Here is a 26,518-nt window from a genome sequence, read left to right as displayed (position 1 = left end):
GCTGTCATCCCCAGCTCCCCAGACCTTCCAGCCCCAGACAGCCACTAATCGACTTCCTTTCTCCATAGATTTGGCTATTCTGGATATTTTACAGAAATGGAATCATATAATATTTGATCCTCTCTGACTGGTTTATTTTATTTAGTATGATGTTTTCAAGATTCATCCCTGTAGTTACATTTTGTTTTTATATACTCTTCAGCATAGCAGTTGGCATATAAGCCTTTTTTTTTTTTTTTTAACTTGAGACAGGGTCTCATTCTGTCACCCCAGGCTGGAGTGCAGTGGCACGGTCACGGCTCATTGCAGCCTCAGCCCCATGGGTCCAAGTGATCCTCCTACCTCAGACTCCTGAGTAGCTGGGGTCACAGGCGTGCACCACCACGCCTGGTTAATTTTCTAATTTTTGTAGAGAAAGGGTCTCCCTATGTTGGCCAGACTGGTCTCAAAATCCTAGGCTCAAGTGATCTTCCCACTTTGGCCTCCGAAAATGCTTGGATTGTAGGCATTACCCACTATACCTGGCTTATAACAGACTTTTTAAAAATAAGCTTTATTTTAGAATAGTTTTAGATTTACAGAAAACTTGCAATGACAGTACACAGAGTTCTCGTATATCCCAATTTCCCCTGTTACTATTATCTTTACATTAGTGTGGTTTATTTATTTATTTTTTGAGACAGAGTCTTGCTCTGTTGCCCAGACTGGAGTGCAGTGGTGTGATCTCTGCTCACTGCAACCTCTGTCCCCTGAGTTCAAGCGATTCTGCTACCTCAGCCTCCCAAGTAGCTGAGATTACAGGCACGCACCACCACCCCTGGCTAATTATTGTATTTTTAGTAGAGATGGGGTTTCACCATGTTGGCCAGGCTGGTCTTGAACTTCTGGCCTCAAGTGATCCACTTGCCTTGGCCTCCCAAAGTATTGGGATTACAGGCTTGAGCCCCTGCACCCAGCCTAGCATGATTATTTTATTTATAATTAATGAGCTAGTGTTGGTATATTATATTAACTAATGTCCATACTTTATTCAAATTTCCTTAATTTTTCTCTGGTGTCCTTTTTCTGTTCCAGATCCCATTCAGGATATTATATTTTATTTAGTCGTCATCTTTTCCATAGGCTCCTCTTGACTGATAGTTTCTCAGATTTTCCTTGTTTTTGCATACTAGACTTTTCATACATCTATGTTGAAAGAATTAAAATTGTTATCCATAGTTGGGCATGATTTTCTCTTGATGTTATGGGACCTTAAGAACAGACATTTTTTGTTTCTTTCCCGTAAAACAAACAAACAAAAGAACAGACGTTTGCTTGGGAGGCTGAGGCAAGGGAATTGCTTGAGTCCGGGAGATCGAGGCTGCAATTGCTATCATTATATTTGTTTTTTTGTTCTTTCCTGCATTGTGAAGGATCATTATCACTGTTTTTTTTATTTTATTTTTGTTTTTTGAGACGGAGTCTTGCTCTGTTGCCCAGCCTAGAGTGCAGTGGCAAGATCTCGGCTAACTGCAACCTCCTCCTCCTGGATTCAAGCGATTCTCCTGCCTGAGCCTCCTGAATAGCTGGGATTACAGATGCCCACCACCACGCCTGGTTGATTTTTGTATTTTTAGTAGAGACGGGGTTTCACAATCTCGGCCAGGCTGGTCTTGAACTCCTCACCTCGTGATCCACCCACCTTGGCCTCCTAAAGTGCTGGGATTATAGGCGTGAGCCACCTATCACTGTTATTGAGAGAGACAGTGTGCTGTAATAGAGGCATAGCTTTTGTAGTAAGTCAGTCCTCTTTTTTTTTGAGACAGCGTCTCATTCTGTGGCCCAGGCTGGAGTAGAATGGCGCAGTATCGGCTCACTACAACCTCCGCCTCCTGGGTTCAAGCAATTCTTCTGCCTGAGGCTCCTGAGTAGCTGGGATTATAGGCACGCGCCACCACACCTGGCTAATTTTTGTATTTTTAGTACAGACAACACCATGTTCGTCAGGCTGGTCTTGAACTCCTGACCTGGTGATCTGCCCGCCTCTACCTCCCAAAGTGCTGGGATTACAGGCTTGAGCCACCACGCCTGGCCATTAAGTCAGTCCTCTTAGCAGCTTATTAGGTATAAGTTTTTGGAATATAACCTCTCTGGGTCTCAGTTGCTTTACTTGTAAAATTGTCTTGCAGTGTTTTGAGAATTAAAGAAGACTTAATAAAGCCCCTCTCATGATGCTGTGCATGGCAGATGCATAGTAATTATTGACTGATATTAGAAAAAAATGGGTTAAGTTGGAAATGGTAAACAGTGAAAAAGCAGTGTGGAAGGGGGACTTCTGTTTCTTGAGCATTTACTGTAGTGGGTGGAATGAGAACGATGACCTTGGTTTGTTTGCATGCTTGGTGTTAATTGTAGGATAGCTTCTTTGCTAGATAAAAACATTTTTGTCCTCTTTTGGTTTGTGTACTGTGCTTTTCTTGCCTCTCTGAGAAGACATACTTGGAGGTCTATAAATGCTTAAGATTTTCCTAACGTGGCTGTTTTGCTGTAGGTGCTGTGCCTGAGGAACAATACCATTTTTAAGCAAGCCTTTTCTCTCTTAAGGTAAGGATATTCATAACAATAATTAAAGATAGGTAACATTTGCCTTTGGCTTCATAGTTCACACAGCATTTTTTCATCATATTTACTTGCATGTCTATAAGCACATCAAGCATCTCCCCTGCTACCTTGCTCCTTCTCAATTCTCAGTTAATAGCATCTCCATTCATCTAGTTGCTGAGGCCAGAATACTTGCAGTTAATCCTTGATGCTGTTAATTCTTTTTTTTTTTTTTTCCTTTTTGAGATAGAGTTTCACTCTGTCACCCAGGCTGGAGTGTAGTGGTGTGATCTTGGCTCATTGCAACCTCTGCTTCCCAGGTTCAAATGATTCTCCTGCCTCAACCTCCCAAGTAGCTGGGATTACAGGCACCTGCCATCATGCCCGGCTAAATTTTGTATTTTTGTAGGGATGGAGTTTCACCACGTTGGCCAGGCTGGTCTTGAACTCCTGATTGCAAGTGATCTGCCCACCTCAGCCTCCCAAATTGCTGGGATTACAGGTGTGGGCCCCTGCGTCTGACCAGATGCTGTTATTTCTTCAGCAAAACTTGTTGGCTTTACTTTTGAAATATATACAGAACCTTTTTTTTTTTTAATTGAGACTGAGTTTCCCTCTGTTGCCCAGGCTGGAGTGCAGCGGCATGATCACAGCTCACTGCAGGCTTGATATCCCAGGTCAAGTGATTATTCCACCTCAGCCTCCCAAGTAGCTGGGTCTATAGGCGTGTACTAGCATGCCCCATTAGTTTTCATACTTTTTGTAGAGACAGTGTTTCGTCCTGTTGCCCAGGCTGGTCTTGAACTCCTGAGCTCAAGTGATCCGCCCAAAGTGCTGGGGTTACAGGCATGAGCCACTGTGCCAGACCTAGAACCATTTCTTTCTCCAGTTTTTGCCTCATGCTTTCTGTTTTGCTAAACCACTACGGATCAGCTCCTTGTCTTCTCATTGCCTTTACTGCTATCACTTTGCCTCCCAACTGGTCTCCCTATATTTACCTTTGTCTTCAATTCTTCACAGTAAAGCAGAGTGATTTTTTTTTTAAAAGATACCTAACATTATGAACATAAGAATGATTCTTTTATTTATTTATTTATTTATTTATTTATTTTTGAGACAGAGTCTCGCTCTGTCGCCCAGGCTGGAGTGCAGTGGCGCGATCTCAGCTCACTGCAAGCTCCGCCTCCTGGGTTCACACCATTCTCCCGCCTCAGCCTCCCGAGCAGCTGAGATTACAGGCGCCCACCACACGCCCGGCTGGTTTTTGTATTTTTAGTAGAGACGGGATTTCACCATGTTAGCCAGGATGATCTCGATCTCCTGACCCCATGATCCACCCGTCTCGGCCTCCCAAAGTGCTGGGATTACAGGCGTGAGCCACCGCGCCCGGCCAAGAATGATTCTTTTAAAGCCAAGTTAGCTCACATCACTCCTTTGCTCCAAATTCTCCAGTGGTATCCCATCTTACTCAAAATAAAACCTGCAATCTTTACCATGGCCTATAGGACTTTCCATAATCTGTATCCTCATTTTATACTACTTACTCAGCATTAGCTACACTGTGGTTTCCTATTCCTTGATAATCTAAGCACCTTCCCACCGTAGGATCTTTGCACATTCTTTCCTCAGATATCCATATGGCTTGCCCTGTATTTTATTCAGGTTTCTGCCCAAATGTCATCCCAGCCAAGAGGCCTTCCCTGACTACTCTATGTAAAATATACACCCATCCATCAATCTCTGTTCCCTTGCTTTGCTTTATTTTTCTTTATAGCAGATGTCACCATCTGACACATTTTGTATATATAAAAATGTTTAACTGTCTTGCCCCCTAAAAATAAGCATCATGGGGATACGGACTTTTAGTTTTGTGGACTGCCCTATTCCTAGGCCTAGAATGGTATCTGACACATAGTAGGTATTTAATAAATATGTGTTAAATGTATGAATTGACCCTTATAGTGACCTGGTAAAACAGATGATATTATCTCCATTTTATATAAATAACTGGGGTCTGTTGTTTTAACATGATGGAGCTAATTTGGGTTGGAATTAGGATTCAAATCCAAGTTGTCTTTTTTTTCCCCAACTGTTCTGTATATAAAGTTTTATTTTTTTGAGACAGAATCTCTTTAGCCTAGGCTGGAGTGTAATGGCACTGTCTCAGTTCACTGCAACCTCTACCTCCCAGGTTCAAGCAATCCTCCTGCCTCAGCCTCCTGAGTAGCTGGGATTACAGGCACCCACCACCATGTCTGGCTAATTTTTCTATTTTCAGTAGAGATGGGGTTTCACCATGTTGACCTGGCTGGTTTCAAACTCCTGACCTCAAGTGATCCATGCTCCTCAGCCTCCCAAACTGCTGGTATTACAGGCATGAGCCACTGTGCCTGGGCTCCCCATTGTTTTTCTCTAGGTGCTGATGAAATACATTTGGTGGTTTATTTCCCTGTTCAGCAGCAAATATGCACCAAGTGTCTTTTGTGTGTGGCAGCCACAGGATATAAAATAATGTATCGTATATCTTCCTAAACTACTTGGCACTCATGATCCTGGATGATTTCTTGATTCCTTAACATTTATTGAGGGCTTTCTCCCTTTATTTCCCTTCTAACTTTTAATTTTTTTTTTCTTAATCCCAAATGTGATAGTATCCCCTTCCATCTTAATCTATTATCCCATCTTAATGAGTCAACTGCTATTTAATAAGCACCTCCTATGGCACCGTGCTATTTTTTGTTATCTTTAATCTTCACAAAAAACACTACAAGACAAATATAAATATCATTTTACAAAAGAGGAAACTGACTCAGAGTTTAAGATACATTTTCAGTCCCATGAGATTGTAGTATTATTGTCTGTATTTTTTTTTTTTTTTGAGACAGAGTTTCACTCTTGTTGCCCAGGCTGGAGTAGAGCGGCACAATCTTGGCTTACTGCAACCTCCGCCTCCCGAGTTCAGGCAATTCTCCTGCCTCAGCCTCCCGATTAGCTGGGATTACAGGTGCCCACCAACAAACCCGGGTAATTTTTTGTATTTTTAGTAGAGACGGGGTTTTGCCATGTTGGGCAGGCTGGTCTTGAACTCCTGACCTCAGGTCATCTGCCTGCTTCAGCCTCCCAAAATGCTGGGATTACAGGCATGAGCCGCTGTGCCCGGCCACTTTTTTGTTTTTTAAAACTCACCTCAAAATAGTTTCACCTCCCTAGTAGAAATGACAATACTTTCCTTTGTGTCCTATTTAATTTTGAACGTTTCTGTTCCGAATCAATACCATATTGTGGCTCACATTTGTTTACCAGCATCTTTCCCAACTAGACCATGGATAGAGACATCTTACTTATGTTTGCATTCTCAGGATGTGCACTTTGGCACACAGTAGGTGCTTATTAAAGTTTGTGGGGGCCGGGCGCGGTGGCTCACGCCTGTAATCCCAGCACTTTGGGAGGCGAGGCGGGCGGATCACAAGGTCAGGAGATCGAGACCACGGTGAAACCTCGTCTCTACTAAAAATACAAAAAATTAGCCGGGCGCGGTTGTGGGCGCCTGTAGTCCCAGCTACTCGGGAGGCTGAGGCAGGAGAATGGCGGGAACCCGGGAGGCGGAGCTTGCAGTGAGCTGAGATCCGGCCACTGCACTCCAGCCTGGGCGACAGAGCGAGACTCCGTCTCAAAAAAAAAAAATAAATAAAATAAAGTTTGTGGAAGGAAGAAGGGAAGGAAGGAGTAAGGAAACAGCATTGATGCATCTTTAGTGACAGAATATAAATTTTGAAAACTATGCAAATAAAATACGGGTTTCTAATTGTATTCAACATACTTTCTCCCTCCTTTTAGGTTTAGAACTTCAAGAGAGAAGCCCATCTATTCTGTAGGTAAGCAGTTTTTACCTGATGTAGTTGGCCTACTTTAAGTGACCCTTTAGCACTCTATAATAATTTTGCATTCTATAATAATTTTGCCTAGAAGGAAGCCTACCATATCTTTGAGAACAGTGGCCTGAACCAAACCCCACCCCTCCATGCGTGCATGGAATAGAACCATGGGTGAGAACATAAAGTAGTGGTTAAGAGCAAGAGCTCTACAGTAAGTTTGGATTCCAACTGTACTACATATTTATTCGGTGATCTTTGGCTATTTCTCTGTAGCTTGGTTTCCTCACTTTAAAAAATGAGCAGGCTGTGAGGCCAGGCATGGTGGCTCACGCCTGTTATCCCAGCACTTTGGGAGGCTGAGGCGGGCGGATCACCTGAGGTCAGTAGTTTGAGACCAGCCTGACCAACATGGTGAAACCTCGTCTCTACTAAAAATACAAAAAATTAGCTGGTCGTGGTGGCAGGCACCTGTAATCCCAGCTACTCAGGAGGCTGAGGCAGGAGAATCGCTTGAACCCAGGAGGCAGAGGTTGTAGCGAGCGTGGTGAGAGACTGTCTTTACAAATTTTTTTTAAAAAAGTAACCAGGCATGGTGGCACAGGCTTGTGATCCTACCTACTCTGGAGGCTAAGGCAGGAGGATCACTTGAGCCCAGATTACAGTGAGCTATGAACGTGCCACTGCGCTGCAGCCTGGGTGATAGAGCAAGACCCTGTCTCCTAAATAAAAAAAATTTTTAAAAATTAAGAAAAGAGGATAATTATAATACAAACTGCAGTGTACCATTTGAAGATTCAGTGAGATAAAAGATATAAAGTGCTTGGCTGGGTACAGTGGCTCATGCCTGTAATGCCAGCACTTTGGGAGGCCGAGGCAGGCGGATCATGAGGTCAGGAGATCAAGACCATCCTGGCTAACACGGTGAAACCCTGTCTCTACTAAAAATACAAAAAATTAGCCGGGTGTGGTGGCGGGCACCTGTAGTCCCAGCTACTTGGGAGGCTGAGGCAGGAGAATTGTTTGAATCCCAGAAGTGGAGGTTGCAGTGAGCCGAGGTCACACCACTGCACTCTAGCCTGGGCGACAGAGCGAGACTCCGTCTCAAAAAAAAAAAAAATATATAAAATGCTCAAAAAGTAGCAGCTGTAATTGTTATTATTAATACTGCTACTATTCTAGACCTGTCTTGCATGTCCATCATCAGGCTAGGACTTTTCTCACACTGTTTAATCCAAAATGAATGTCCATTCAGTCTGATTAACTCAATGGATTTCCATCTCTGTTTCAACCCAATTACTTGCCATTTTTCCTTTGTCTATTATGTGAGAAATTTCAGTGGAGTTGTTGGATTTTAGTGATGTTTGTCATGTGTCTAACAAGTATCAGAGATAAAGGAATGGAAGTAAGGAAGGGAACTAACATTTTTTACTTGATGCCTACTGTGTGCAAGGAAGTGTGGAAGAGGCTTTACATACGTTAATTATTTTAGAAGGTGGCGGCAATGTGTAGGGAATCACCATTTCTACTGGACCCGAAGCCCAGCATCTCAAAATAATGGACTTTTTATTTGTACATTCTCATGACAGGCATGTATCTTATTAGACTGTGTGTTAGATGCTGGGGATACAAAATTAAGAGGATATAATCCTTGCTGTTTAGTAGTTTTAGAAGCTTATTTTTTCCCCAGGAATAACCCAATGAACATTTCTTTACCCACCATTTAGATTCAACTTTTGTTAACATTTTGTCATGTTAGCTTTTTAAAAATCAGACATCATGATACTTTACCCTTGAATACTTTAGCTTGGGTTTTTAGAAATGAGGATATTTTCTTTCTTTCTTTTTTTTTAAATTATAATTTAAGTTCTGGGTTACATGTGCAGAACGTGCAGTTTTGTTACCTAGGCATACACATGCCCTGGTGGTTTACTGCACCCATCAACCCGTCACCTACATTAGGTATTTCTCCTAATGTTATCCCTCCCCTAGCCCCCCACCCCTCGATGGGCCCTGGTATGTGATGTTCCCCTCCCTGTGTCCATGTGTTTTCATTGTTCACCTCCCACTTATGAGTGAGAACATGTGTTTGGTTTTCTGTGGTTTTTGTGATAGTGGAGTGCCTGCAAAGAATATATTAAGCACCCCATTGGATACACTGATCTTGAGCTAAAAATATAGGTGTGAGTTGAAACTATAAATATGAAAGTTATTATTTTGTCAATTTTAATTGAAGCCATGGGAATGAATGTGATCACTTAAGGAGAAAAGGTGGAGAAGAGACCCAGGGATCATATACTGAGGAATTTCAACCTTAAAAATCTGGGTAGAGGGAGAAAGGCTAATGAAGCTGAGAAAGAGAGACCAAGGTAGAGAAAACCTGGATAGTATAGTATCATGGCAGGCAAGAGGAGAGCGTTTCAAGAAGGAAAGAGTGGCCAACCATGTTACGGTTTCAACTGTGCTACTGAGAGATCAGGAAAACATGAACATGATAGTATCCTTGGATTTTAGCAATCTAGAGGTCATTGGTGACCTTGGAGCATAGTCTAGGTAGGTGGGGTGGATAGGTTGTAGAAATTAACCATGAGGTGACAAGTGAATGAAAGTCCAAGAGTTAGGAAAAAATGACTGTAGACAATGCTTTAATAAAGTTTGAGACTGAATGGGTCAAGAAAATATTGGCAGGAACTGACGAGGGATGTAGGGTGAAGGAAAGGTTTTTAAAAAAATTGTTTATCTCTTAATTATACTTTTTATTTTGAGAGATATAAAAATATAGAAAAGTAAAAGAGTAATATGTCAAATAAACCCAGAATTGGCAACTATTAACATTTTGTCAGACTTTCATTGTCTTTTTGGTATTCAAACAAAAAGGTCTATGTTCAAGTCCTCATTATTGTCTAGCCTTGGTCTTATCCCTTACCCTCCTCAACCATAGGCAAAGTTTATTTTGAATTGGTATATATTCTGAGGAAAGTCTTTTAAAAAAATTATTAGGTTGGTGCAAAAGTAAAAATAATGGCAAAAACTGCACTTTTGCACCAACCTAATACCATTAAAATAATCAACTGTTAAAAATTTGAAATGGATGCATATGGTAAGAATAAACTTAAACTGTACAGAAGGGTATATGATGAAAAGTTAAATTTTATTCCCCTTTCTCAGTCTTTTTTTTTTTTTTGAGACGGAGTCTCGCTCTGTTGGCCAGACTGGAGTGCGGTGGCCTGATCTCGGCTCACTGCAAGGTCCGCCTCCTGGGTTGATGCCGTTCTCCTGCCTCAGCCTCCTAAGTAGCTGGGACTACAGGTGCCTACCACCATGGCCCGCTAATTTTTTATATTTTTTAGTAGAGACGGAGTTTCACTGTGTTAGCCAGAATGGTCTCGATCTCCTGACCTCGTGATCCACCCTCCTCGGCCTCTCAAAGTGCTGGGATTACAGGCGTGAGCCACCTCTCCCCGCCCTCTTTCCCAATCTTAACTCCCTCATGATATCCACTGATAGCAATTTCTTGTGTATCTTTCAGGAAGATTTTATATATATATGAAGATTTATATTACATGTGTGTATGACTATATCTTAATGCTGGACATTTAAGTTGTTTTAGTTTTTTGCTGTTTCAAAAAATGGTACACCAGCCATTTTCATATGTCTTTGTAAACTTGTTCCTGTACATTTGTAAGATAAATTCCTGGAATTGAAATTGCTGAGTCAATGCATTATGAATTGGAGATTTTGATAAGTATTGCCAGACTATCCACCAGAGAAGTTGTATTAATTTACATTTCTATTTTCCAGCCCAAACTGAGTTTTATAAAACATTTATTGTTAGCTGGAAGCACTGGCATGGACTTGTAGTTCCAGCTACACGGAAAGCTGAAGTCCCAGAACGGTCCTTTGAGCCCAGGAGTTTAAGACTGTACTGCACTTTCATTTTGTCTGTGAATAGATGCCACACTCTAGCCTGGGCGATACAGCAGGATCCCATGTCTAAATAAATAAATAAATAAATATATATATATATATATTTTTTAGATGGAATCTGGCTCTGTCGCCCAGGCTAGTGTGCAGTGGGGCGATCTCGGCTCACTGCAAGCTCCGCCTCCTGGGTTCATGCCATTCTCCTGCCTCAGCCTCCCGAGTAGCTGGGACTACATGTGCCCACCACCATGCCCAGCTAATTTTTTGTATTTTTAGTAGAGACAGAGTTTCACCATGTTAGCCAGGATGGTCTCGATCTCCTGACCTTGTGATCCGCCTGCCTCGGCCTCCCAAAGTGCTGGGGTTACAGGCGTGAGCCACTGCGCCCGGCCTTTTTTTTTTTTCTGAGACTGAGACACGTTCTGTCACCCAGACTGGACTACAGTGGCACGATCTTGGCTCACTGCAACTTCTACCTCCTGGGTTCAAGAGATTCCCCTGCCTCAGCCTCCCAAGTAGATGGGACTACAGGCATGCGCCACCATGCGTGCCTTTTTGTATTTATTAGTAGAGACAAGAGTTTCACCATGTTGGCCAGGCTGGTCTCTAACTCCTGACCTCAGATGATTCACCCACCTCGGCCTCCCATTGTGCTAAGATTACAGGTGTGAGCCATTGCACCTGGCCTAAAAAAAAAATTTTTTTTTGTTAGTGAAAATTATGTCTCATTTTAATTTGCGTGTCTTGAGTTTGTCATCTTTTCATATGGTTATTTGCCATTTGTATTTCTTTCCTAATGAATTGCCTATTTATTGATTTATTTATTTTTGAGAGTCTCACTCTGTCAACCAGGCTAGAGTGCAGTGGCATGATCTCGGCTCACTGCAACCTCTGCCTCTTGGGTTCAAGTGGTTCTCCTGCCTCAGCCTCCTGAGTAGTTGGGACTACAGGAATGTGCCACCATGCCTGGCTAATTTTTTTTGTATTTTTAGTAGAGACAGGGTTTCGCCATGTTGGCCAGGTTTGGTCTCTAACTCCTGACCTCAGATGATTCACCCACTTTGGCCTCCCAAAGTGCTGGGATTATAGGCGTGAGCCACCATGCTTGGCCCATTTATGTTTTTTGTCAGTTTTTCTATTGGATTGTTTACTTTTCCATTTTTGATTTGTAAGAACTTTTAATATAGTTCTTCCTTTTTTTTTTTTTTTTTTTTTTTTTTTTTGAGACGGAGTCTTGCTCTGTCGCCCAGGCTGGAGTGCAGTGGCCGGATCTCAGCTCACTGCAAGCTCCGCCTCCCGGGTTTACGCCATTCTCCTGCCTCAGCCTCCCGAGTAGCCGGGACTACAGGCGCCCGCCACCTCGCCCGGCTAATTTTTTGTATTTTTTAGTAGAGACGGGGTTTCACCGTGTTAGCCAGGATGGTCTTGATCTCCTGACCTCATGATCCGCCCGTCTCGGCCTCCCAAAGTGCTGGGATTACAGGCTTGAGCCACCGCGCCCGGCCAATATAGTTCTTATATATTAAGGAAATTAGCATTACATATGCTTGTACTTTTTCTAGTCATTTATCTGTTGACTTTATGTTTGTGTTTTTTTCATTAAACAGAAGCTTTAGATTTTTATATAGTTATATTTATTAATCTTTGATTTCTAGATTTTGTTTCATGCTTAAAAAGATATTTTCTACTCTAAGATTATTTTGAAAAGTCCTTCATGTTACCTTCTGATGTATATTTTTTCTTTTAAATATGTGGTCCAGACCAGGTGTAGTGGCTTACGCCTATAACCTCAGCACTTTGGGAGGTTGAAGGGAAGATCACTTGAACCCAGGAGTTCAAGGCCAGCCTGGACAAAATAGGGAGACCCCATCTCTACAAAAAATAAAATAATTAGCCTGGTGGGATAACCAGTGCCTGTGGTCCCAGCTGCTCAGAAGACGAAGACTGAGGTAGGAGGATTGCATGAGTCAGATTGAAGTTGCAGTGAGCTATGATTGTGCCACTGTACTCTAGCCTGGGTGACAGCACAAGATCATGTCTCAAAAAGAAAAAAAAGAGTGAGGCTAGGCGCGGTGGCTCACGCCTGTAATCCCAGCACTTTGGGAGGCTGAGGCAGGTGGATCACCTGAGGTCAGGAGTTCGAGACCAGCCTGGCCAATACGGTGAAACCCCATCTCTACTAAAAATACAAAAATTAGCCAGGCGTGGTGATGCATGCCTGTAATCCCAACTACTTGGGAGGCTGAGGCAGGAGAATTGCTTGAACCCGGGAGGCGGAGGTTGCAGTGAGACAAGATGGCGCCATTGCACTCAAGCCTAGGTGACAGGAGCGAGTCTCTGTCTCAAGTAAAAAAAAAAAGTGAGCCTGGGCGTGGTGGCTCATGCCTGTAATCCTGGCACTTTGGGAGGCTGAGACGGATGGATCACTTGCGGTCAGGAGTTCCAGACCAGCCTGGTCAACATGGCGAAACTCTGTCTCTACTAAAAATACAAAAATTAGCCAGGTGTGGTTGCCACACGCCTGTAATCCCAGCTACTCAGGCAGCTGAAGGAGAATCCCTTGAACCTGGGAGGTGGAGGTTGCAGTGAGTCGAGATGTCTTGCCACTGCACGTCAGCCTGGATGACAGAGCAAGACTTGGTCTAATAAAGAAAGAAATAAATAAATAAGTGTTTCATCTGAAATTATAAGTGGGGCATGGATACAGTTTCTCCCCCTTAATGAATGAATGAAGTCAGTTGTTTCAACATTTATTAAAATATCCACGTTTTTGTCTGGGCACTGTGGCTCATGCTTGTAATCCCAGCACTTTGGGAGTTCGAGGTGGGTGGATCACCTGAGGTCAGGAGTTTACAACCAGCCTGACCAACATGGTGAAACCCTATCTCTACTAAAAATAGAAAAATTAGCCGGGCGTGGTGGCGCTCCTGTAATCTCAGCTACTCAGGAGGCTGAGGCAGGAGAATCGCTTGAACCTGAGAGGCAGAGGTTGCAGTGAGCCGAGACTGCGCCGTTGTACTCCAACCTGGGCAACAAGAGTGAAACTCCATCTCAAAAAAAAAAAAAAAAAAAAAAAAAAATCCATGTTTTTCCAGGAGGTTTGAGAATGTAACCTTTATCATATTCTAAGTTCCTGTATAGATCTGGGATTTTAAAATTTTTTATTTAGAGTCAGGATCTCTCTTTGCTGTCCAGACTTTGATGCCATCACAGTCTTGAGTTCCTAGGTTCTAGGGATCCTTCCACCTTGGCCTCCCAAAGTGCTGAGATTACATGTGTGAGCCACAACACCCAGCCTAAGTCTAGGGATATTTTTTTGTTTGTTTGTTTTTACTTAAAAATTTTTAAACATAGAGACTAGGTCTCACTATGTAATCCTCCTGCCTCCGCCTCCCAAAGTGCTGGGACTGCTCAGTCTGTCACCCGGGCTGGAGTAGTGGCAGCATCACAGCTTACTGCAGCTTCAACCTCCCATGCTCGAGCCATCCTCCCACATGCCTCCTCAGTAGCTGGGACTACAGGCCTGTGCTACCATGCCTGACTTTTAGTTTTTATTGTTTTTATAAAGACAGGGTCTCCCTATGTTGCCCAGGCTGGTCTTGAGGTCCTGAGCTTAAACAGTCCTCCTGCCTTTGCTTCTCATACCTCTAGGTTCACAGGCAAGAGCCACTGGGCCTGGCTCGGAACTACTTTTTAAACTTCATTTTGTTTTATTCACCTGTATATATATTTGATGCCAGTATGAAATTGTTTTAAAGCTTTTTGGTTACTATAGTTTTATAGTATATTTTAGTTTTTTATTTTTGAGATGGAGTTTTGCTCTTGTTGCCCAGGCTGGAGTGCAATGGCATGATCTTGACCAGCCTCAACCTCTGCCTCCCGGTTCAAGCGGTTCTCCTGCCTCAGCCTCTTGAGTAGCTAGGATTACAGGCATGCGCCACTATGCCTGGATAATTTTGTATTTTTAGTAAAGGGTTTCTCCATGTTGGCCAGGCTAGTCTCAAACTCCCCACCTTAGGTGATCCGCCCGCCTTGCCTCCCAGATTGCTGGGATTACAGGTGTGAGCCACCGCACCCAACCTGTAGTATATTTTAATATCTGGTAGCTACCTAATTCGGAGGTCATTTTTTATTTATTTTATTTATTATTATTTTTAGATGGAGTCTCACTCTGTCACCCATGCTGGAGTGCACTGGTGCCATCTTGGCTCACTGCAACCTCCAGCTCCCAGGTTCAAGTGATTCTCCTGCCTCAGCCTCCTGAGCAGCCGGGATTACAGGTGTGTGCTACCATGCCTGGCTACTTGTTTTTGCATTTTTTTTTTAATAGAGACGGGGTTTCACCATGTTGGCTAGGCTGGTCTGTAACTCCTGACCTCAGGTGATCCACCTGCTTGGGCCTCCCAAAGTGCTGGGATTATAGGCGTGAGCCACCAGGCCTAGCCTGTTTATTTTGTTTTTGAAGTTGGCATCAAATAGGGCATGTTAAATTGCTATTGTAAAAGATGCAATAGGAATCCTTTTTTGAAAAGATATGTGGGGATAGGAGCATAATTTGTTCAACATTTTTCTATTTGGAGAAATTTAAGTTGTTACCAAGATTTTGCAATGGAAACAACACTGTGATGAACATTCTTGTGCAATAATGTTTGTGCCATTGTCTGATTACTTAGGGTACATTTCTGAAAGTAGAACTGTTGGGTCAAAGGAAACACACACTTTTAAAGCTATTGATTGATGTGTGTTACTAAATTGCTCTCCAGAAAGATGGCACCATTTTTTACTTCTCTATTTGAGAATCCTTTTTTATATACTCATCAACATCGAGTATTATTTTTAATATTTGCTAATATTGTAGGTTAAAATATACTTTCCCTTGTGTTTGGAATTTTCATGTCTTTGATTACTAGTTGGTTGAACATATTTTTGTACATTTGCTTGCTATTTATTTATTCTTTCCTTTGCCCATGTTTCAACTGTGGTTGGAGAATACTAGTCCGTAGAAGGTTCCAGGGCCCAGAATAACTCACTAATGTTGGCTCAGAAAGATAATTTCCACTTGAAAGCACACAGCTTTGTTGGCATTTTTTATAGGTTCTTTCAGATATATATTTTTGTTGTTGTTTTTGTGAGAGAGAGGGTCTTGCTTGTGGTCCAGGCTTGAGTACAGTGGCATGATCATAGCTACCTGCAGCCTCGAACTCCTGGGTTCAAGCAGTCCTCCTGCCTCAGCCTCTTGAGTAGCTGGGATTACAGGTATGCGCTACCATGCCCAGCTAATTTTTTATTTTTTCAATTTTTTGTGGAGACAGGGTCTTGCTGTGTTGCCTAGGCTGGTCTTGATTTCCTGGCCTCAAGTAATCCTCCCATCTCAGCCATCCAAAGTGTTGGGATTACAGGTGTCAGCCACCGCACCCAGCCTGAGATAACTTTTTTTTTTTTTTTGAGACTGAGTGTTGCTCTGTCACCCAGGCTGGAGTGCAGTGGCGCCATCTCGGCTCACTGCAAGCTCCGCCTCCCGGGTTCACACCATTCTCCTGCCTCAGCCTCTGGAGTAGCTGGGACTACAGGCGCCCGCCACCTCGCCCGGCTAATTTTTTGTATTTTTAGTAGAGACGGGGTTTCACCGTGTTAGCCAGGATGGTCTCGATCTCCTGACCTCGTGATCTGCCCGCCTCGGCCTCCCAAAGTGCTGGGATTACAGGCTTGAGCCACCGCGCCCGGCCGAGATAACTTTAAAGTCAGAAATTTCAAAATGGAATTACAATGATACTCAGAAAGCAAGAGTAGGGAAAGTGCCCCATTCCTGCCTTCACCCATCCACTCCGTGTGTGGGCTCTGGGGACCATTCCAGCTGCTCTATCCAAGGAGGGGCTTAATTGTGGTGACCACCTTTTTCTTATTGATTTAAATATAAATAGACAGAAGTAAATATATAAAACTAGATCTAAAGAGACTAGATGAAGGGAACTTAGAGTGCTCTCATTACAGCATGAATAAAAAGGTAGAAGCAGAGAAGCATGGTATATTCAGATCCAAGTAGTTCAGTATAATTAGAACAGCTGAAAGAAATTTGAAAAGAAATTTTGAAAAATGTGGGCAACTGCCAGGGACAAATCATTGCAGATTGTTTTGGTAAAATATCTTAACCATTTTTGTTTTGTTTTGTTTTGTTTATAAATATACACTTACCGAGCACATACTGTTTGCCAGGTGATGGCATTTTTTCTGCCCTGGAGGGCCTTACAGTCTGTTGAGTGGAGAGAATAACCTGTAATTAGCTTCTTGGCTGGGGGTACCCCAATTTTTTTCTTTCCCTACCTGCATAGTCCTGCTAAAAATGCTTATCCCAATTCCGAATGAGAAATAATTAAAACAAAGTTGTTTATCCCCATCCTGGATTGATGGGTTTAGTTTTCAGTTTAATAAACAAGAACATTGAAGGACAGTTGTCTCTGGCATATGTAAAGGAAAGGGGAATGCTGTGCGAAACGTCAGTGCGTGATTATGTCTTATAATTGTGGTAACTGAAAGATTTTCAAAGCCTCCATTTGAAACCCTGGAGTTTTGTGTCTTTCGTTAGTGAAGAGTTGCGTTTTCTCTCAGGAGGCTGCAATGTTAATGTGATAGCAGGAAACCTACTTATTGACATGACACAGGGGAAAAGAATTCAGTTGAACTTACTGGAAATCAGAGGCTTTCAAACTTGTAAATTTTATAATTAAAACAACTGGCTAATTAAGCAGTTTAACCACTGGTAATTTGACCAAAACCTTTCATTTAAGGGGAGAATGGTTCATTTAACAGTGGTTTGAACCAGCTTCTTAATTAAGCAGCTGCTCTAATTATAGGAATTGCTCCAAACCGAATTTTAAAATGCCTCCTTGCCAAGGAATTCCAGTAGATAAGAGGCTGAGGCAAACATTTGCAGTACTTTCACCTACGATGTGTCATTATCTCAAATATCCTTTTTGGTTCTGCTTTTTGAAATTACAGATAGATGATTGAGTTTCTATGTAATACTTAAAGATAGTGATTGACATATAAGTTTTCTTTTTTATTTACACAAAATGTTTTATTATATAATGGAGGCATGGTAGAGCTATTACTATGAATTAAACTCTTGATCTTTGTATATTTAGGGCAGCAGAAGAGTTTCACAGAGATGGTAACATTTGAGCTGGCTCTGGAGGCTGTGTAGAATTTCACTGTCCAAGAGGTGTAGTCCCAGCAGGGTAAACACCCGAGGAAGGCACAGAGGCGTGAGAACTGTGGCAAGAATGGCAAGTGTAGCTCTGTGGCTGGGGAGCAGGGTTTAAAAAATCTAGAGGAGTGGGAGAATGAGATGAAATAGTTAGATCTAGATTATAAAATCAAGATCCTTAAGTGCTTACCTAAGAATTTCAAACTTTGGGCAGCAGAAAACCATCAAAATTTTACCTTCTGTCTCGTTCATTGTTGTCTTTAGAGTGCCTGGCATAGTGCCTGACAAATAGTAAATACCTATATTTTAAAACAGTTGTCCAGCCTGGGCAACATGGCAAAACCACGTATCTACAAGAAATCCAAAAATTAACCTGGTGTGGTGGCACGCACCTGTAGTACCAGCTACTCAGGAGGTTGAGATGGGAGGATCACCTGAGCCCAGGGAGGTCAAGGTTGCAGTAACCGAGATCGTGCCATTGCCTCCCAGCCTGGGCAACAGAGCAAGATCCTGTCTCAAAACAAGCAAACAAACAATTGTGTGTGTGTAATAAATAAAGGGTTAATTAATGAGAGTAACATGATTAGATTTTTTTTTTTTGAGACGGAGTCTCGCTCTGTCGCCCAGGCTGGAGTGCAGTGGCCGGATCTCAGCTCACTGCAAGCTCCGCCTCCCGGGTTTACGCCATTCTCCTGCCTCAGCCTCCGGAGTAGCTGGGACTACAGGCGCCCGCCACCTCGCCCGGCTAATTTTTTGTATTTTTTAGTAGAGACGGGGTTTCACCGTGTTAGCCAGGATGGTCTCGATCTCCTGACCTCGTGATCCGCCCGTCTCGGCCTCCCAAAGTGTTGGGATTACAGGCTTGAGCCACCGCGCCCGGCCACATGATTAGATTTTTATTTTAAAAGGATTAATCTGTCAGTTCTCAAGGCAGGAATAGAAGAGAGGGATGTTGGAGGGTGTAGGTGCAGATCAACAACTTAGCAGGGGCTACCAATCTAATCTCCCCACTCACTTCACATAACAACCAAAATGATCTTTTAAAAACATATATCAGACGTGCTTCCCTGCTTATGACTGTTCGGGATGAAATCCACACCTTTAACAAGGCCCAGCATGGTTGATTCCTACCACTACTCACTCTGGTTCTTTCTTTTTTGAGACAGTGTTTCACTCTGTCACCCAGGCTGGAGTACAGTGGCTCAGTCTCTGCTCACTGCAAACTCCACCTCTCAGGTTCAAGTGATTCTCCTGCCTCAGCTTCCTGAGTAGTAGGGGCTACAGGCATGTACCATCACACCCGGCTAACTTTTGTGTTTTTAGTAGAGACAGGGATTCACCATGTTGGCTAGGCTGGTCTCAAACTCATGACCTCAAGTGATCACCCGCCCCAGCCTCCCAAAATGCTGCGATTACAGGTGTCAGCCACTTTGCCCAGCCCACTCTCATATCTTATGTGCATTCTGTCCCTGTCACTTTGCTTCAGTCACACTGACAGCTTTTCTGTTCCTTGAACGTCCCAAGCTGTGTGTTACATTAGGGCCTTTACACATGCTGTTTCCTCTACCTGGAACACCCCATCCTCCATTTTTTTCATCCAGTACACTTCTATTTCCAATATCTTATTTTATTTATTTATTTTTGAGTGGATAATACATGTATACAAGGAACAGATTTTAAAAGGTGCAAAGGAATATAAGTAACTCTCTTGCCTTTCTAGCCACTTCCCCCGCCCCACTATCCCCCCTGGGGATAACCACTATTATAATTTTCTTCTGAATTCTGGTTTCAGTTAAAATCTCATTTTTTCACAGAGGCCTTCCTTGATATTCTGTTCTAAAAATAGGTCTACCTGTTGTATCACCATAGCCATCCCTGTGCTTTTTGTTTTTATCACTTATCAGAATTTGTAATTACTTTTTATAGGAGAGAGGGTCTTGCTCTGTTGCCCACACTGGAGTGTAGCAGCATGATAATAGTTCACTGCAGCCTTGAACTGGGCTCAAGCAATCCTCCCATCACAGCCTCCTGAGTAGCTAGGGCTATAGGCACATGCCACCATGTGCAGCTAATTTTTTTTTTTTCCTTTTTGTAGAGACAGGGTCTCTTCTATATTGCCCAGCTGGTCTTAAACTCCTGGCCTCAAGCGATCCTCCTGCCTCAGCCTCCCAAAGTGTTGAGATTACAGGCATGAGCTACCACACCTGGCCACAATTTGTAATCTTATATTTACTTTGTGACTATAAGTCTAATGATTCTCTCCTCCCACTAGACTATAATCTCCATAAGCAGAGTTTTATTGGCCTTGTCCCCAACCCTTTGCACAGTGCCTGGGATATCATTAGTACTCAATAATTAAGCCCTTCCTAAGCTTTGCCTTCTCTAAGTTCATCTCTTGCCACCCTGATCCTCATGCTCTACTTTAAAATTCTCTCTGGCTCTTTCTCTGCCTATACCATGTTTTCTCCTAACTTCTACTTATCCTTGAAGTTTTACTTAAAAGCCACCCACTCTAAGAATCCTTTCCTGACACTCAAGTTCTTCGTGTGCCCCTCCCTGGAACAGTGCTTATAGACAGCCCTTATCACCTTGCATTGATATTATTGTCTGTCTCCCTAGGTGGCAGGTTCTTTGTTTTTTGTTTTTTGTTTTTGTTTTTTTGAGACGGAGTCTTGCTCTGTTGCCCAGGCTGGAGTGCAGTTCAGCTCACTGCAAGCTCCGCCTCCCAGGTTTACGCCATTCTCCTGCCTCAGCCTCCCGAGTAGCTGGGACTAGAGGCGCCCGCCACCACGCCCGGCTAGTTTTTTGTATTTTTTTTTAGTAGAGACGGGGTTTCACCATGTTAGCCAGGATGGTCTCGATCTCCTGACCTCGTGATTCGCCTGTCTCGGCCTCCCAAAGTGCTGGGATTACAGGCTTGAGCCACCGCACCCGGCAGGTGGCAGGTTCTGTATTGCAGGGACTTAGCCTTTGTTCATTGTTATAGCCCCAGCTTCTAGGGCAATGCATGGTACCTGTCGAGCCTGCCATGGATATTAGGTTGGTTGTACACTGCACAACTCTAGTGTGTGCCATTCATATGGTTGTGCAGTATAATTGTTGCTGCCTACCCTGATAGGTAATAATAAATATTTGTTGAATGGATGATTACACTTTGGAGAGTTCAGTGCTTTTTAGGAGCTCTTATTTTGAGTCGTAATAAAATCTTCTTCAATGAGATTCATTTGCAAGGCCCTGACCTGAGGATCACTGTATACCCATCAAAGAGATTTGGATATCAGCTCCATGGGTGGGTCCTCAGGTTGGAGAGTCTAGAGCCCAAAGTTGCAAAAGGTCAGATTCAGAGAGATGAAACTGGGGCAGCAGTCAGGAAGATACCTTGGTTATATTCTGTGCTCTTTGGGAACCTCTAGCCAAAAATACCACCCTATTCCTTAACATGGTAAACTCTTACTCTGCTTTCAAGAATGCAGCTATTGCCTCTTCTGAACCTATTTCCCTGCACCCTGCAGCCCCACCCCAAAGGCAGAGTTACTTTTTTCTTCCTCTGAGCACCTATGACATTGCTCACATGTCCATTAAAGTACTTAATACACCGTAAGGTGATTATCTGCTTTCCCATCTTCCTTTCATAGTATGCCTCGAGTATCTCAAGGGAAAAGTAGCATATTTTATTTGTAACTGTCTCAGTGTCTATACAGTTATTGGCATGAAATTGTAAATGTGGACTAATACATATTGTGGAAGGGATCCATGATATTTCTGGGTTGTCTTGATGAAATAGTGTGGATTGTAAATGTAGGGAAGTTCTCTGAAGCCAGGACTGTCTCTGATAGGCCTCACACAGAGCAAACCTGCTTGGAAGCCCATTTCTGAAAAGAGAGGCCTAAGAAAACTTTTACTTGATGTCACTTAGATCAGGAATCCCCAAACCCCAGGCCGTGGACCAGTAAGTGGTCTGTGACCTGTTAGGAACCAGGCCACACAGCAGGAAATGAGGGGCAGGTGAGCCAGGGAAGCTTCATCTGTATTTACAGCCACTCCCAGCCTCTCCCCATCACTCAGATTATCACCTGAGCTCTGTCTCATCTCAGATCAGCTGTGGCATTAGGTTCTCATAGGAGCATGAACTCTATTGTGAACTGCACATATGAGGGATCCAGGTTGAGCACTACTCCTTATGAGAATCTAATGCCTGATGTTCTATCACTGTCTCCCATCATCCCCATATGGGACCGTCTAGTTGCAGGAAAACAAGCTCAGGGCTCTCACTGATTTCTACATTATGGTGAGTTGTATAATTATTTCATTATATATTACAATGTAATAATATAAATAACGTACACAATAAATGTAACACACTTGAATCATCCCAAAACCATTTCCCCACTCCTCACATCTGTGGAAAAATTGTCTTCCGTGAAATTGGTCCCTAGTGCCAAAAAGGTTGGGGACCACTGACTTAGAGTTCTTCACACCATCTTGTGTTTAGTCCCCCACAGAGTGGTGACCCTGAAGAAATAAGGGCAGGACCACAGCAGCTTGAAGATCCCTCTTCAAGGAAGGACTTGCTGCCCATATCTTGATGCCACATACACATACATATAGATAGACACACATACACATGTTATCCTTTAACCTCTTTGTTATCCTCATTTATAAATAAAGAAGAAATAATAGCTCAAAAAGCTTTGCTGAAAGTAACCAGAAAGTAACAGGTGGGGAGTCTATTTAAACTCAGGTCTATCTGACTGAACAGCCTGTGTCCATAACCACTAGGTTATAACACTTGAACTTCTAGAATACAAAAATATAGCGAGATGTGATCTGATTTCAGTTTCTTATCTCTACCCATCTTTTCTTTTCCTTTTTTTTTTTTTTTTTTTTTAATTTAGAGACAGGATCTCCTTATGTTGCCTAGGCTGAAGTGCAGCAGCTATTTGCACTGCAGCGTCAAACTCCTGATCTCAAGCAATCCTCCTGCCTCAGCCTCCTGAGTAGCTGGTGAAGGGCTGGCCTGCCCCTCCACATCTGTAGGCGTTTCTGAGACCTGAGAAAAGAAAGAGACACAGAGACAAAGTATAGAGAAAGGAAAGTGGGCCCAGGGGAGGCAAGGCACCGGTCTCTGAGTTCCCTTAGTATTTATTGATCATTATCTTTACCATCTTGAAAAAGAGGAAGTGGCGGGACAATAGGGTCATAGTAGGGAGAAGGTCAGCAGAAAGATATATGAATAAAGATCTCTGTGACATGAATAAGTTTAAGGAAAAGTGCTGTGCCTTGATGTGCATACGCAAACATCTCCATAAACATTTTCAGTTCATAAAGAGCAGCATTGCCACTAGCATGTCCCACCTCCAGACCTAAGGCGGTTTTCTCCTATCTCAGTAAATAGAACATACAATCGGGTTTTACACCCAGACGTTCCAGTTCCATTGCCCAGGAATGAGCAGGAGACAGATGCCTTTCTCTATCTCAACTGCCAAGAGGCCTTCTTTCCTCTTATACTAATTCTCCTCAGCGCAGACCCTTCACCGGTATCTGGCTGGGGGACAATCAGGTCTTTCCCTTCCCACGAGGCCATATTTCAGACTATCACATGGGGAGAAACCTTGGACAATACCTAGCTTTCCTAGGCAGAGGTCCCTGCAACCTTCCCTTCAGCAGTGTATGTGTCCCTGGGTACTTGAGATTAAGAGAATGGTGATGACTTTTCACAAGCATACTTGCCTTCAGGCACTTGTTTAACAAAGCACGTCCTGCACAGCCCCAAATCCATTAACCCTTGAGTCACCACAGCACATGTCTCTTGCAAGGACAGGGCTGTGGGTAGGGTCACAGATTAATAGCATCTCAAATACAGAACAAAATGGAGTCTCTTATGTCTACTTCTTTCTATATAGACACAGTAACAGTCTGATCTCTCTTTCTTTTCCCCACAGCTGGGACTACGGACACATGCTACCACTCTAGCTATCTGGGTCTACCTCTCTGGGTCTACCACAATGTATGTGTATGTAAAGACCCCTCCCCTTTTTTTTTTTTTTTTTGAGACGAAGCCTCGGTCTGACACCCAGGCTGGAGTGCAGTGGCATGATCTCAGCTCACCGCAACCTCCGCCTCCTGGGTTCAAGCAATTCTCCTGCCTCAGCCTCCTGAGTAGCTGTGTGCCACCATGCCCAACTAATTTTTATATTTTTAGTAGAGATGGGGTTTCACCATGTTGGTGAGGTCGTGAACTCCTGACTTCGTGATCCTCCCGCCTCGGCCTCCCAAAGTGCTGAGATTACAGGCGTGAGCCATCGCACCTGGCCAAGACCCAATTTTTTTAATCCATTAGTAGCATACCTATATACTGTTCTACACTTTCGGTTTGTTTTTTTTGTTGTTCACTTAACGATATTTGTTGGAGGCTGTTTTCAGATCAGCACAAATAAATCAAGTTAGATGTTTTGTAAAACTTTATGGCCGGGCGCGGTGGTTCACGCCTGCAGTGCCAGCACTTTGGGAGGCCGAGGCGGGTGGATCACGAGGTCAGTTCGAGACCAGCATGACCAACATGGTGAAACCCCGACTCTACTGAAAATAGAAAAATTAGCCGGGTGTGGTGGCACGTGCCTGTAATCCCAGCTACTCAGGAGGCTGAGGCAGGAGAATCACTTGAACCTGGGAGGCGGAAGTTGCAGTGAGCTGAGATCGTGCCATTGCACTCCAGCCTGGGTTATGGAACGAGACTCCAGCTCAAAAAAAAAAAAAGACTTTATGGAGCTCTATGATCTTCCTCTTTGTTGGCTATCTTTGCTGCCTGTCTCTTTCTCTATACAGTCACAGTTAGAAAACTTCAAAAGGGCAGGGGAAAGGATTTTTTTTCGAAAGAAAAAAAGAAAACCTCAAAAGGATTATTGCCTGTTGAGGAACAAGAAGAGATGAGAACCCTCTGAGAATGTATTTTATCTCCTTACTGCCAGTGGCTTTATCAGGAGAGAATTTCTCAAAGAAAGATTAGTGGGGATCGGGCATATTCTAGGAGCCAAAAGGAGTGAATAAGGGGATAAACTGAGAATCAGCCCAGGATCAATAAATATCTATGGCCCTTTAAACCAACAAGAGGTCAGCTACCACCAAATCTTCCCAGTATTGCAGTGGAGAATTTGTCCCCTCAAATCATCTGTGTGTCCCTAGAGGAGCTTAGAAAGAGGTTTTAATATAGTTATTGTATGTTAAGGAAATTAGCATTTCTCTGTTACATGTGCTTTGTACTTTTTCTAGTCATCTATTCTTTAACTTTATTTTTTTGTTGTTGTTGAACAGAAGTTTTAACTTTTTATATAGCTAAGTTTATTTTATTATATTATTATTATTATTATTATTATTTTTGAGACGGAGTCTCGCTCTGTCGCCCAGGCTGCAGTGCAGTGGCGCGATCTCGGCTCACTGCAAGCTCCGCCTCCCAGGCTTATGCCATTCTCCTGCCTCAGCCTCCTGAGTAGCTGGGACCACAGGCGCCTGCCATCTCGCCTGGCTAGTTTTTTGTATTTTTTAGTAGAGACAGGGTTTCACCGTGTTCGCCAGGATGGTCTCGATCTCCTGACCTCGTGATCCGCCCATCTCGGCCTCCCAAAGTGCTGGGATTACAGGCTTGAGCCACCGCGCCCAGCCTATATAGCTAAGTTTATTAATATTTGATTTCTAGATTTTGTTTCATGCTTAGAAAGATTTCTACTCCGAGATTATTTTTAAAAATCCTTACGGTTACCTTGTTTTATATATATATATATGTGTGTGTGTGTGTGTGTGTGTGTGTGTGTGTGTGTGTATATATATATATTTTTAATTTGTAGTCCAGGCTAGGCGTGGTAGCTCACACCTGTAATCCTGGCACCCCGGGAGGCTGAGGTGGAAGGAGTTCCAGACCAGCTTGGGCAACATAGCAAGACTCCAGCTCTACAAAAAATAAAAAATACTAACTGGGCATGGTAGCACATGCCTGTAGTCCCAGCTACTTGGGGTCAGGGGGTGGGGGGTGGGCCAAGGCAGGAGACTATCTTGTACTTAGGAGTTTGAGGCTGCAATGAGCTATGAGATGGCATTACACCCCAGCTTGGGTGACAGAGCAAGACCCTGTCTCTTAAAAAACAACAATAATAGCAACAACAAAAAAACAGGTTTGTCTTATTTTCTCTCTTTTAGGTGGAATTCTACTAAGTGCCAGTCGGCCCTACAAGACAAAGCCCACCCATGGCATTGGAAAATACAAGCACTTAATTAAAGCAGAAGAGGTAAGGGGCAGGGGAAGTCTTTTGGAAAAGGGTAACGTGCAACTTTTGCAAAAACCTGAAGATCAGATATGTATAGTTTGGATAATATTGGAGCTAGAAATGATAGAGTTGCCTCCTTAATCCTTGCCAGTTATTAGTTTGGAATTCCAGACTGGAGATATTTCTACCAACTTCCAGTCTTATCCCTAGGCCAGGTTATCATAGTAAAAAGCAAATGGTTTGAAATTTTTTTTTGAGGGTCTTGCTTTGTCACCTAGGCTGGAGTGCAGTGGCATGATCATGGCTCACTGCGGTCTTGATCTCCTAGGTGCAAGGAATCCTCCCACCTCAGCCTCCCAAGTAGCTGGTTCTATAGGCTTTCGCCACCATGCCCATCTAATAAAATTTTTTTAATAGAGACAGGGTCTTGCTGTATTGCCCAGGCTGGTCTCAAGCTCCTGGCCTCAAGTGATCCTCCTGCTTCAGTCTCTGGAAGCATTGGGATTATAGGCATGAGCCACCGTGCCTGGCCTGATTTTATTATTTGTAATACTTTAAAAAAATCTTCCTACTAGTGTACTTAGTTCATTATGGACTTCATAATGGAAATGATAATTCAGTTTAGTTGAGTGAATGAGTTGTGGCAAGTAGAGGTAGATTGATATTTTCAGCCAAATAAC

General features: G+C 43.1%; 1 protein-coding gene across 2 annotated transcripts in view; it reads left to right on the top strand.

Annotated features, from left to right (window-relative positions):
- Window positions 1-26,518, top strand: part of LOC101014834 (39S ribosomal protein L48, mitochondrial) — an 82,045-nt gene that overhangs the window by 15,142 nt on the left and 40,385 nt on the right. For both annotated transcript variants that reach the window (XM_003910397.4, XM_031653154.1), the window contains exons 2-4: window positions 2,531-2,583; window positions 6,418-6,455; window positions 25,771-25,859. In XM_003910397.4, the coding sequence (XP_003910446.1) occupies window positions 2,531-2,583; window positions 6,418-6,455; window positions 25,771-25,859 (180 nt within the window). The remainder of the gene's footprint in view (window positions 1-2,530; window positions 2,584-6,417; window positions 6,456-25,770; window positions 25,860-26,518) is intronic.

The sequence above is a fragment of the Papio anubis genome, chromosome 12, assembly GCF_008728515.1.
Source record: "Papio anubis isolate 15944 chromosome 12, Panubis1.0, whole genome shotgun sequence".
NCBI lineage: Eukaryota > Metazoa > Chordata > Mammalia > Primates > Cercopithecidae > Papio > Papio anubis.
The sequence above is the reverse complement of the archived record's forward strand: the minus strand, read 5'-3'. Positions and strand labels throughout refer to the sequence as shown.